Source organism: Furipterus horrens, unplaced genomic scaffold, assembly GCF_987537825.1.
Source record: "Furipterus horrens unplaced genomic scaffold, mFurHor1.1.pri manual_scaffold_11, whole genome shotgun sequence".
In the NCBI taxonomy this organism is placed as follows: domain Eukaryota; kingdom Metazoa; phylum Chordata; class Mammalia; order Chiroptera; family Furipteridae; genus Furipterus; species Furipterus horrens.
The window spans coordinates 74455205-74469422 of record NW_028327181.1 but is presented as its reverse complement, the minus strand read 5'-3'; the positions used below and the strand labels follow the sequence as shown (position 1 = coordinate 74469422).

The 14218-nt window shown below is 36.0% G+C and overlaps 1 protein-coding gene across 2 annotated transcripts in view; it reads right to left on the bottom strand.

Annotated features, from left to right (window-relative positions):
- SPAG9 (sperm associated antigen 9) overlaps nt 1-14218 on the bottom strand; it is a 112358-nt gene that overhangs the window by 75982 nt on the left and 22158 nt on the right. For both annotated transcript variants that reach the window (XM_090292774.1, XM_090292775.1), the window contains exon 2: nt 6790-6910. In XM_090292774.1, the coding sequence (XP_090148900.1) occupies nt 6790-6910 (121 nt within the window). The remainder of the gene's footprint in view (nt 1-6789; nt 6911-14218) is intronic.

Here is a 14218-nt window from a genome sequence, read left to right as displayed (position 1 = left end):
AGCAGAACAAATAAAATGTTAGTGTTTCAGTTAAATTATCTTGTGCCTAATTTTCTTCTTTCCCTCTGATAGGCTCTAAAAAAGAAAGTCCCATAAATGAAATGTATGAAATAGATATTTGTAATATTGCAAAGAACTAGATTTAAGTTAAATTAACTAAAGAAGTTACTTTCTTTACAATGAATTTTGTCATTTTTAAAAATCAGAAGATGTAAATTTAAAACTTCTAAAGCTGCCTTAAAGTTGCTTTTCAATGAAAATATATATCATCAGTTATCTACTTTAGTCATCTAAAAATAATGTAGATAGGATTGCCTATTGACAAAACAAAATTAAAAATGGGAAGTGACCAATTACAGTATTATTCAAATTCTGAGAATATTAACATTCATTATTAATTGCATAGCACAGTAAAGAGGCCAATAAAGTCTTTTACTGGCCTGAACATTGTTTTTAAGTGATTTGAAAAATACTGACAAAATATTTAGGCCTTCTCAACTATTAACTTTGGTATAAACTACACATAAAAGTAGATTTCCTTCTGTGTTGTGGAAATCCTCAGCATATCAGTCACATCATTAATAGACAGACCTTGCTTGTAAATAATGCACAAATGTGAAGTCTGTTTTAAGCCATTTATTCCTTTAAAATGAAAAATATGTTAATGATCATACAACTTCCCTATAGTTCCATCTAGTAGTGTGTAAATTCTTATGACCAAGAAATAAGAAGCATTTCCCTTACAATAATAAATGTTTTAAGGTAAAGGCTCAAAGTCATCTTATTAGACTAAGATCTAATACCAAATTTAAAGAGGAAATAAATGGTGCATGGGAAATGTAAAGGGCAGAAAGGTCAGGCTACAAGGCTCTGCCCCAAATGTCTTCAGCTGTCAAAAAACATTTTTCCATTTAATTTTTTAAAATGGATTTTCATTCAAAGGCAGAATCAGAAAAGAATCTTTAAATAGCTTAAAATCACTGCATCTAAATCTTACCTCCTTCCTCCATAATTCAAGAGAAAAGACATCTAATATAAATTCAAGAAGCTTGAGGGAAACAAATTTTTCCCAAAAGAATCAATAATAAACGGTTTTTTATCAGCTCTGGGTGCTAATATATTACATGTAATGAATCAAATTTATAAGTTATTACAAATAAAATAAAATATACTTCTCCAATTCTGTTCACATTAAAAATGACCAAACACTATTATATATCAAGAACCACTAAACTATTCATAATCCTTTGACTTACTTCCTTAAATATATGCTAAGAAAATTATTGAGAGGGAAACTTACAGATGTGAAAAATATTCACTGAATATGATTCACTACATTGGAAAAAATGTCCAACTACCAACAGAAGTATTTAGTGTTTTCTTAAATTCATCAGTATTTATTTTTACTGATTCATTCCTTCATTCCACAAAAAAAATTGAGATAGCTTACAAGAACATATAACAATCTATTATATGTGTATAAAATGCGGATCAAGGAAAAAAACAATTAAAATATGCTATCAGGTAAGATCCAAACCAGTCATTATGGTTGCACCTCTAAGTTTGTTCTGAGTTTATGAGTAGCCAACATAAAACAAAACCAAGTGATCATTAAATAATTCTCATTAGAGGAAAGAAAAAAACGTAGTTCCCCAGGGAAAACAGAATTGTTAATAGATGGCATAGCTTCCAGATAATGGATGCAGGAAGACATTTAAAAAAATTAATTACTGACTATAGCCAATAATATTGTAATAACTGTGTGATGTAAGATGGGTACTAGACTTACTGGGGTAAGTCTTACTTCTTAAATTATGTAAATGTCTACTCACTATGTTGTACACCTATAACTAATATAATATTGTATATCAACTAATTGAAAACTGAATTTTTAAAAATAATAATAATAAAGATTGTACAACAAAGAAAATAAGATGTTAAGGAAAAGCTATAAAATTATATATACACTCCAACTGCAGTGATATAAAAATTACGTATGGAAAAAAAGACAGAAGGTCATATACATAGCCTTCCTCCACCCCCAAAAAAACTACGGCAGCAATGACCATATCATATTCTTCTGGACCACAACCATATACCGAGGCTGAATGTCAGGCAGACAATAGTAGTTTAATATTTTTCACTATACTAAAATGTCTGTATTTACTTGATTCATTTAAGATATTTGGCTTACAAGATAGAAACACTCCAATACAACAGAACTAACGAATACAAAATGTTTTCTGATGAAAACCCTATTACTGCCACACTATGAATAGTAAGGCTGATAACTGCAGACAACTTACACAGCTGGAAAGCACCGACAGGTCTTTCTCAATTCACTACTTCCTTATTCCACTCCACATATATTTCAGATTCTTCCTCAAGGCTCACAAGATGTTAACTACCAGGAAGTATTATTGTTACTCCTAAATAAGAAATAATACACAGGATTTTTGAAAAAACCAAAAATATTTCTTATGTAGTTCAGATTTTGAAAACAAAGCAACCAGAAATCTTCAAAATCAACTGTGACAAAAAAATTCTATGGACTCAGCTTCTCAACACTGTGAAATCATGTGACAATCTGATAGATTCCATACCATCGTAGGCTGTAAAATGTGTCCTTTAATTCAGTTCCTATTTCTTGATATTTTCTTGCTTCTGAAATAGCAAGTAACTACAACCAAAATTTCCCCTTTTAACATAGGAAGTAGTCTTCAAAGCAGAACTTGGACTTTTATTGTGGCTACTTTTTAAAAGGGATATGTGCCCTAAAACATTTAAGTCAGAATTGACAGTCTTTTAAAATTAAAGACTCTAACATGTTATATAAGTATAAACATGGAAATTAGACAAGATACTGTTTTCATATGGTACACAAAAAATGGGACTAACCGGAAAAATCCATCCCTCCCCTACTATAGGTATCATCATCAGTAATCTCTGTGGCCTTATAAGTGCTATTTAAAACCACATGTTAGGAACACTTAGAAGTACTTTTAAAACATTAAAAAGGCTAGAAAATAGGTTGGGTTACAGTAAGTTTCACAAAAAGGATTATATATCCTTCAAAAATCAAAATTAATAGAATCTTTAATAGCCCAGATATTATTTCCCAAAAAAGAATTAATATGCTTATAACATACACACATTTAAATGCTTTCATCTCTTAAAAATATATATATTCCCAGTCCTGGTTTTCCAAAAGGATAAGGGACTGGTGATAAAGATTATTATCAACCACCACCTTTTTTGAAAATAAGGAGCTCTGATACATCAGAGGAGATTTGGGGGAAGGAAGCTAAAGGACTGCAATGAAAAAATACTAAAACTACCCTCCCTCCAAAATATTTCTCAGATGTTTAAGTGTGGTAAAGATTAGAAAGAAAAAAATTAAGATATACTAAGAGCTCACATTATATCCAGTGAAAGCTAAGAGAAAAATAAAAAAGAGGAAAACAATTAGATGGAAGAGAAAGTAAGACTCCAAGGTATCAAAGGAGAAGGGAATAAGTCTCAAAGCATTCATAAAAGAAGGCTGCTTATAGCCTCAGCTCATGGACCAAGAGATTTAACGTTAATCAATTTTGGGCATCTGAATGGTCGGGGTATCTTTTTTAAAGATTTTATTTATTTGTTTATTTATTTATTTATAAGATTTTATTTATTTTTAAAGAGGGGAAGAGGGGAAGAAAGCGAAGGAGAGAAACACTGGCTGCCTTTTGTACACCCCCAACCAGGGACTTGGCCTGCAACTCAGGCATGTACCCTTACCGGGAATTGAACCTCGGATGTCACTGGTTTGCGGGATGATGCCCAACCCACTGAGCCACACCAGCCAGGGCTATCTATCTATCTATCTATCTATCTATCTATCTATCTATCTATCTATCTATCTATCTATCTATCTATCTATTTACAGAGGGAAGTGAAGAAAGGGAGAAAGAGAAAGAAACATCAATGTGAGAGAGAAACATCAATTGGTTGCCCCCACACATACACACCCCAACCAGCGACCAAACCCGCAACCCAGGTATGGGCCCTCACTAGGAATCAAACCAGCGATCTCTCATTTTGCAGCAAGATGCCGAACCAACTGAGCCACCCCAGTCAGGGCTGAATGGTCGGTTCTGATTAACCATAGTTGAAAGTTCTTTATAGTAGTTCCTCGCTATATCGCGGTTCAATTATAGCGGCCTCACTGCATCGCGGGATTTTTAAAAATATTATATTTAATTATTTATCGCGGATTTTTCACTATATCGCGGGATTTTCTGGTACTGTATACGTATTTATATGCGTAGTGTTTATGATTTTAATGACCTTTGCCTAAAAGTTATCAAAAAATAAAAATATATAATAAATGATTCTCACATTAAAAGAATATTAAAGCAAAATAAAATACTGCACACTGTAATAAATGTGAGGTTCCTACTTGGCGGATTTTCACCTATTGCGGGGGGGTCTAGAATGTAATACCTGCAATAAGTGAGGGAATACTGTAATTGTAATTTAGACACCAAAATTTATTTCAAAATGAAATATGAGACTCCTGAGGGAGATATTAGTAACAAAAATAATGTTTTCAGAACAAATGTAGTTCAAGACCATATCCAATACTTGAAGAATTTCCTCATCCCTTCCTAGAGAATTAGCAATTATTTTAAAAAGATACCTTATTTTTAAAAATCACTTTGAATTAAAATAGAAGACAGTAATCAGTACTTTTAAGAGAGAATGGATACCACAGAACATGACAATTCCAAAAAAGGTAGATATGATTCCCTGGACTAGATAACAAATCTTAATTAAGAGATGACTATATTTTGTTTACATTTACAGGAACAGGAAGTAGGGTTTTAAATTTTTAGTAATAAAAAAAGATAAAGTGTATGCCAAAAAATTAGTAATTCATTCCATTTGGTTACTTTTGTGAAAAAAGCAGTGGTATCTCCTTTGAATGTAAAAGAAATGTTTTAATGAACTTTAATAATAGCAAAAATGCAATTTAAAGTACAAGTTAATTCTTCCTTTAATAACTCCCTTATTATAGAATCAGATTAATTAATGCATAAAAGAATTCTAGACAAGAAGTGCCTTTATATTAGGTAGTTTTATAAAGCTCCTTATCCAAAACTTGGTACTCTTTTCAGAAATGAAGAGGAAAATTTAATAGGTAAAATCATGAGAGGCTGGTTGTGTTAACTGTGCCATTAGTGTTTGGTTCTAAAATATCTGATATGAAAACACAATCAAGTTAGGATTAAAATATCTCCAATAACTAATTTTTCTTCTTTAAATAGAAAATGCTCAACTCTTAAAATATACCAAAAGCTTAATTGCCACTGGATGGGTGGTACTCAGAGCAATGTACTCCAGGAATGCGTTTGTTAGTGCATGCAGCTCTCTTACACCTCACATTTCTATAGTAACGTGAGGGAAGTCATCTGATGTATTCTGTGTTAACAAAGAAAGGATATAGCAGTCTAGGTGTCTATAAGCCTAAAAACACAAAGACATGATACATGGCTTATTCTGTATCACTCTAGTTGGCTTCTGTCACCAAACATCCATTAGCTCCTTTCTATGGCATCTGCTTACAAGCCATCTGAGTTCTCTGAATTCTGGAATGCCCGAACTCCAGATTCCCAGTGATTCTGGGCTCTCCCGTTGTCCTAGAGGGAGCAGTCAGTTGTCACACACACACTGCAAGCCTAATAGTGAAGGTTATCCATCTTGAATGCCAGTCCCTTAACAGCAGGTCGGTATGTACCCTTCAAGGGTGATGTGAGGAAGTGACGCCTGGCCCTCCCTGGCTTCCTAAGGTGCTGAAAGTTTACAACGCTGAGATGAAAAACTGGAGAGCACTCCGCCTGCCTGAATCAAACCTGAAAATAGGCTACAAAGTCTCTCCCCTGAGGGAGGTGTTGGGGGAGAGAAATGGGGGACATATGCAACTGTGTCAACAATAAAAAAATCTCTCCCCCATTTCTTTTTCTAATTTTGCCTTAATTAGGACCATTTTCATTAGTCCAAAAGGGGAAATCATCCTTGGGGTTTGAAACAGTAATTATTTTAAAATCAAGAATAATATATAAAATTATATTAAAATGATTCTGAAAAATGATAATCTGTTCCTGTAAATGCCCTCAGTTTTCCACTACAAAGGAACAAAAAAGAGAATTCAGTCATTTTTAAATACATACTTGAAAGCTAGAGTTTCTCTTACATTTTTAAATCCCAAAACAATACAGAAACCAATGAACCTTTGTGTAACTGATCAAAATTAGAAGAAATGACCATGGCTGGGCAGCTCAGCTGATTATAGAGTATCATCCAATACATCAGGGTAGCAAGTTTGATCCCAGGTCAGGGCACATACAAGAATCAACCAATAAATGTATTAGTAAGTGGAACAACAAATCGATATTTCTCATTTTCTCTCTCTTCTAAAGCAACTAATTGGAAAAAAGAAAGGATCCACATGCACACACCCCAAAATCCTGCGTAGTGGATGCAGCATACTGTTAATTACAAACAAGGGCTGAGAGCTAAATTGAAGAAGTAAGTCTTACAGGTCTTTTTGATTTAGTCACTTCTGCAGACCAGGGTGCCATGTGAAAACGTGAACAGAGAACTAAACCTAGCTCCCAGATCTCACTCTTGAGTTTGGGATGACAATTCCAAGCATATATTTGGAACCCTGGTCAAATGTCAGGATGAGTCATTGCCCTATTACAGCCCACTCTTTAATGTGCACTTACAAAGAGAGGTATTTTTACTTACTCTGGTCAGCATAGTTTTTTGCTTTCAGTTCAAGTTGTCTTGTTTGAGATTCTAACGATTCCACTCGGGTCTGTAAATCCTTTTTTTCCTGTTCTTGAGAGTCTTCAAATTCAATGAATTTCTAATAAAAGAAATATTTATTATTTTCATTAGAAAAATGAAGTTTTTTAAACATTATCAACCCCTGTATTTTTTAGTATCACAATTCGGCATTAACTCCTCAAAAAGACCTTAGAATCATGAATTTAGGTTGGTTTTTTGTTTCTCTATAAAAATTAAGTTTTTAAACCTCAAATATAGAAGAAAATGCTGACAAAATAATTTGTTTATTAAAGTGTTTTCTCTTCATATAATAGGCATTCAAAAGGAAAAAAATATATTTGTATATATCCTACCCTCAAAATATAAATCCCTTTACTACTATACTTGTATATTCATCTGAGTTCAAGACACAATGTTTTACATAGTTTTGTACTTAACATGTACAACAAAGAGAGAACCAAAGGATGATGAAATAGCAATAAATACTTGTTAAATGATTATTTGATTAACGGACAGTCTTCTAGAGTACCTGAACCATGGAATTGAAATTCCTAAGAAAAAGAGCCTGTACTAGAAATATCCCCACCAAATTTAATTTACTAAAACTGTTCTCATCAAGGAGATTATCGTTGAATATAATCATCAAATCTCAGTCTTCATCTTAACCAGCATCATTTGAAAATTGATCACTCACTCCTTAAAACATCTTTTAAAAAACTTGGCTTCCAGAATCTTTCCTTCTTTTCCTCTACTCTACTGCTGCTCATTCTTGGTTTTCTTTGTTGGTTCTTCCTCTTCTCTCCATACTTCTTAACACTGGCAACGTCAGTCCTTGGACAACTTTCCCTCTTTGCTGTTTACTCTTATTTCCTAGTGATCTCATCTAGTTTCATGGCTTTGAATACTAACTATATGCCGACAATCTCCATATTTCTAGGCCCATCTCTAGCCCAGTAATGAATTCCAGATTAGTATGTCCAACTGCCCACTGAAAAACTTCATTTGAATAACTAGTAAGCATCTTAAACTTGACATGTCAACACTTGTTTCTCCTGGTCTTACCTAGCTCATTTAAATTACTGTGGTCAATTGCTCAGACCCAAAAGTTTAGTCAGCTTTGATTTTTCTCTTTCTCTAATGCCTCATATCCAATCCATGGGCAAATCTACCTTCAGATCCAACCACTTTTCCTCATCTCTACCCCCATCCTAGTCTGTGCCTGTTCATTATTTATTGCCTGGATTAATTCAACAGCCATAGTGTCCTAACTGGTTTCCTTCCACCCTTGCCCCTCTACAATGCATTCTCAATGTAATAGTTAGAGTGACCCTTTAAAAAGTAAGGCAGCCCTGGCTGGTGTGGCTCAGTGGACTGAGTGCCAGTCTGCAAACCAAAGGGTCTCTGGTTCAATTCCCACTCAGGGCACAGGCCTGGGTTGTGGACCAGATGCCTAGTTGGGGGCACATGAGAGGCAACCACACACTGATGTTTCTCTCCCTTTCTTTCTCCTTTTCCCTCTCTCTAAAAATAAATAAATAAATAAAATATTTTAAAAGGTGCTTTAAAAAATAAATAAATAAAAAGGGAGATCAAATGAACAAAAATTATGAAAGATCAGTTTACAGCTCTGATCTAAACCACCTGATTGCTTACATTCTCCCGCCGTCCTTATCATAGCCTTCAAGGACCACCACAATCTACCATCCTCTCACCTCTTTGATATCATCCTCCAGTACTCTTCCTCCTCCTCTTCCCCACTCCTTCACATACTGATTCAAGCCTACCTGCAGGTCCTCAGACACTCCAAGCCTTTGCACTTGCTTCCTACTGCCTGGAATTCTTTTCCTCCAGATACCTAAATGGCTCACTCCCTCCTCACCTCATCATCTTTGTTCAAATGCCTCCCTTTTACTAAGACTTTCCTTGCCCATCATATTTTAAACTGAACTACCACTCCCTACTTCCCTCGCTGTTTTGTTTTTTTTTAATCTATAGCACTTATCCTTATGTGAAATACTGTATATTTTAGTAATTTATCATATTTATTATCGACCGTGCCTCACTAAATTGTAGGCTCCGTAACAGCAGGGATTTCGGTTTTTGATTGCTGTTGTATACCCAGTACAAAGAATGATGATGGCTCATGGCAGGTGCTCAAATATTTGTTAAACAAATGAAAAATAACTTTCAGAGTAAAACACTGACACCCACATAAAAAAAGTTGAGTTCACAAAAAAACTTAGCTATCACTAAATACACCTTAATTTTAATATGAAAATTTTTTGTCCGTCTGTCCTGAAACTTTTCAATCACTGTAGTGGACATTATTGTTTGTCTGCACATGATGTCTTCTTACAGGAACTTCTCCTGTTTCACCCTTATTCTAGTCAGTTTATGCAGCTGGACTGGTGAGGGCTCCATCTTCCTATGGGTGGGCACATGGCTTGAACACACTGGTCACAGTCCTCTCTGGGGCATCTGCTGTTATTAGGAAGAATACTACATACCCCCTCTTCCTCTGTAACCACAAACTCTTAAGAACCTAGTAGGCTTAAGCTGTAGACAGTCGTCTTTTCCCAACATATGGAAAGAGTATGTCTGAGAATAAATCCAATATATAGAAGAACAAAGAGCAAGGGGGAATAAAACCCTATATAACGAATCCGTTTGAGTCTCAGATTCAGCAGTTCCTGGACCCAGCATTCCTAGTCCTTTTGGTTTTTGTTTTGTTTTTTAGTTACATAAACCTATAAATTCCTATTTTATATGAGCTTGTTTGAGTAGGTTTCCATCATAAGAAACAGAAAGCATCCTGATATAGTCATCTACTTTTCCTCGAGACATTTGACTTCCTCATACCACTAACCAATGTTTTTCTTATCTTTGAAGCTTGAAACCTACAACCTCTGAAACACTGGTTCTTTTTTAAAAATTAAATTCATTGGGGGTAACACTGGTTAATAACATTATATAGATTTCAGATATACAACTTTATAACATGTATATACTCTATTATGTACTCATCATCTGAAGTCTAGTCTCCTTCCATCATCATGTACTTGACCCTCTTCGTCTTCCCCCTAATCCTCTTGCCTCTGGTATCCATCATTCTATTGTCTGTATCTATGAGTTTGGGTGGAAAAGGGGGTGTTTGTTTTGTTTGTTCATTTGCTGCTTTTGTTTTATATCCCACATATGAATGAAATCATATACTTCTTATCCTTTTCCATCTGACTTACTTCACTCAGAACAATACTGTCAAGATCCATCCATTTTGCAAATGGCGACATTTCATCTTTTCATTGCAAAGCAGTATTCCATTGTGAGCTTGTGTGAGTGTGTGTGTGTGTGTGTACACCACACCTTCTTTATTCAATCATCCATTGAAGGATATTTAGGTTTGAAACATTGGTCCTTAGTCATCTGGGGGTCCACAGACCCATTTGGGAATTTGATGCATCCATGAACCACGTTTCCCCGGAAAAAAATGCCCTCTCCCACCCCAAATTATGCCTGTTTTTCTCAGGGGTTCAGAGACTCCTTAAGTCCTTCTACAAACTCCCCATTTAGTACCCTGCCCTACACTTTCTATTAAAATATTCTATATTTGTGAGGCTTCTTCTTAGAAGCCTCAAACAATCATTGTTTATTTCTCCAGAATATTAATCTAGAGATTACTAATGTAGGAGCACTGGTTATAGTGAATATAAGAAAAGAGACAAACTTGACAAAGCGTTCAAACAAATCATTCATTCATTTAAGAAATATCTACTCATGATGTGGCAGGCAAGTGGAACGTGACTACGAGTATCATACTATCCCTGACTTCCAAGGGTGTTCACTGGCTACAAATTGAATGCAGAGAGATAATACAAAGATTACAATGAACAGAAAAGCAGCAACTATACATTAAATTTTGAGTAAGTTATTTCAATCTTTTTACCTGGGGATATAAGCAAAGACGTAGTATTAGGAAGAAAATGTAATTATTTTTTGGCCTGCTTTGAAAATGATGTTCCTTTGGCTAACTGATCTGTTTATCTGGGTAACTAGAAATTCTTATTTTAGGTTTCTGTGCTATGACTAAAATGTTGTATTAAAAAACATAGAGCAGAGTATACAGGTAACACTTAAAACGCTGTGCTACTAAACTCCTAATAAAAACTTCAACACTGAGCGTGGGAGGAATGGGGGAATGAGGTCAAAGGCTACAAACTTCCAGTTAGAAGATGAGTAAGTCTGGGGATATAATGTCCAGCAGCACAAAGACGATAGTTAGCAAGACTACTGTATTGTATATGTGAAAGTTGCTAAGAAAGTAGATATAACAGTTCTCACCACAAAAAAAAAATATTTGTAGTTATGGGAAGTGATGAATGTGTTAACTAACTTTATTGTGGTGATCATTTACATAAATATAATTGCTACATTGTACATTATATACCTTAAATTCACACAATGTTATATGTCAATTATTTCTCAATTAAGCTGGGGGTAGAAAAAAACAATTTTACTACTATTTACTGCCTATTCAGAACATTTTTCTGATGGAGAGAAGAAGCATCACATGGACACACAGCTTTGTGTCTGCTTTGTTTCTTGGCGACCCAGTCTGGCTACAGAAGGGCATGAATAATCCATAACTGTTCAGCAGTCACTAGTATATGTTTACTCTACAAGCAATACTTAGACCTACCTAGATGATTCAAACTTCAAAATGTTTCATATTTTATTAGAACTCCTAAGACCTTATATCTATATCAATAATCTTAATATGCAAAAGGAAGAAAGGGTTCCCCCCACACACACACCCGGAAAAAACTGTGTGATAGTTCTTGCAACAGGCTAAACTATTTATCACCAAATGGAAAGCTCTTGTTTCTGCAACCTCCCTTCACAGGAAAGGACTAGCAATAATGAAAATAGTCCATAGCAAATGCAAAATACCAGGTCATTCCTTCCACCAAATTAAAACATACATTTAGAGACTAAAAATCAAATTGTCATTTCTCATAAGGATATGTTTTTTCCTTTCTTATTAGAAACGGTGAATTTTAACCTTTCTGGCATCATAAATTCCTTTGATAATCTTAGGAAAATAGATTCTTTCCAGAGCAAGGTAAATATATGAACCACAAAATAATGCATTAAATTACAACACATCTTCAAGTTCTACAAGACACCAAGAATGATTTTCCCTGGTTTATAAAAATTGTAAAAGTTGATTTTTAAAAATATTTTAAAAATATTATCTTCTAACTTCCGGCCAAGATGGAGGCCTAGACAGACACGCTGCATCTCCTTCCACAACTAAGAAGAAATACAACTACTTCAAAACTAGAAACAACCAAAAGTTTCAGAAGACCGAGCTGCATGGAAGTCCAACAATCAAAAGATATGAAGAAGAAATACTCATCCAGACAGGCAGGAGGGGCGGAGCCAGGGCAGAGAGGATGTGGTGTGGTGGTGGCAGCAGCGGCAACAGCGGCAGGCCAGCAGAAAGTGCAGTCATACATTCTAAAAAGCCAGAAGGGACACCTGGGGAGCGCTACCAGCACCAGACCAGACTGTGCAGCTCAGGGTCCCAGTGCCGGGGAAAATCAAGCCTCATTGCTTTTGACTGTGCAAACCAGTGGGGGTCGGGGCAGAGGAAGAAACTGCCAGTCTCTCAGCAGAGTCCACTTGTTTAAAGGCCCCCCACCATCCTAGAACGTCTGCAGACGCACTCACTCTGGGAACGATGGCCAAGGCAACAGCTGAGAAGGCAGCATTGTTCCCCCTCGGACTCCTCACCCACATACAGCGCCACAACGTGGTAAAACGGGTTGCCCTGTACTGATGAATCCCTAAGGCTCGGCCCCTTACAACGTAACAGGAGTGACAGCTCTACCTAAGACACAGAAGCAAACAAACATAGGAGCCTGTCAAGGAGGAGACAGAGAAGTATGGCCCAAAAGGGGGAGTGAATCAAGGTTCTAGTGGGAGAACTAAGTGAGACGAGGAGAGAGCCAACCTAACAAACGAGGAGATAGCCAACCTAACAGACACAGAGTTCAAAACACTGGTGTTAAAGATAATCACAAGCTTGACAGATATGCTTGAGTACGGCAAATGCATAAGGAAAGAAGTGAAGGCTATGCTAAACGAAACAAAGGAAAAGCCACACAAAACCAATGGTGAAGGGTAGGAAACCGGGGTTCAAATCAATGATTTAGAACATAAGGAAGAAAAAAACAGTCAACCAGTACAGAATGAAGAAACAAGATCTGAAAAAAATGAGGAGAGGCTTAGGAACCTCTGTGACAACTTTAAACATGCCAACATCCGAACCACAGGGGTGTCAGAAGGAGAAGAACAAGAAGTTGAAAACTCATATGAGAAAAAAATGAAGAAAACTTCCCAAACTTGGCAAAGGAAATAGACATACAAGTCCAGGAAGCACAGAGTCCCAAACAAGCTAGATCCAAAAAGGACCACACCAAGACACATCATAATTAAAATGCCAAAGGTGAAAGATAAAGAGAGGATCTTAAAGGCAGCAAGAGAAAAGCAGAGTTATCTACAAAGGGGTGCCTATAAGACTATCAGCTGATTTCTCAAGAGGAACTTTGCAGGAAAGAAGGGACTGGCAAGAAGTATTCAAGGTGATGAAAAGCAAGGACCAACAACCAAGATTACTCTATTTGGCAAAGCTATCATTTAGAATGGAAGGGCAGAAAGAGTGCTTCCCAGACAAGATAAAGCTAAAGGAGTTCACCATCACCAAGCCATTATTACATGAAATGTTAAAGGGACCTATTTAAGAAAAAGAAGAAAATCAAAACTAAGAACAGTAAAATGGCAACAAATTCACAACTATCAGCAACAGAACCTAAAAAAAAAACCAACTAAGCAAACAACCAGAATAGGAACAGAATCATAGATATGGAAATCATTTGGAGGGTTATCAGCTGGGAGGGGGAAGAAGGAGAATGGGGAGAAGGTGCAGGGATTAAGAAGCATAATTGGTAGGTACAAAATAGAGGGCTGTTAAGAATAATATAAGAAATGGAGACGCCAAAGAACTTATATGCACAACCCATGGACATGAACTAAAGGCGGAAGTATTGCTGGAGGTAAAGGGGGCAAAGGGGTAAAAAATGGGGTAACTGTGATAGCATAATCAATAAAATATATTTTTAAAAAGTATGGTATGAATGCTGAGGAGGAGGAAGGACAGATAAAATAATATTGGCTTGGCCATAACTGTGTAGCTCAGTGGTTTAGGTGTCTCCTGCACACCAAAGGCTCACTGGTTCAATTCCCAATCAGGGCACATGCCTGGGGTACAGGATTTGGTCCCTGGCTGGGGCACATACAAGAGGCAATTGATGGATGTTTCTCTTAC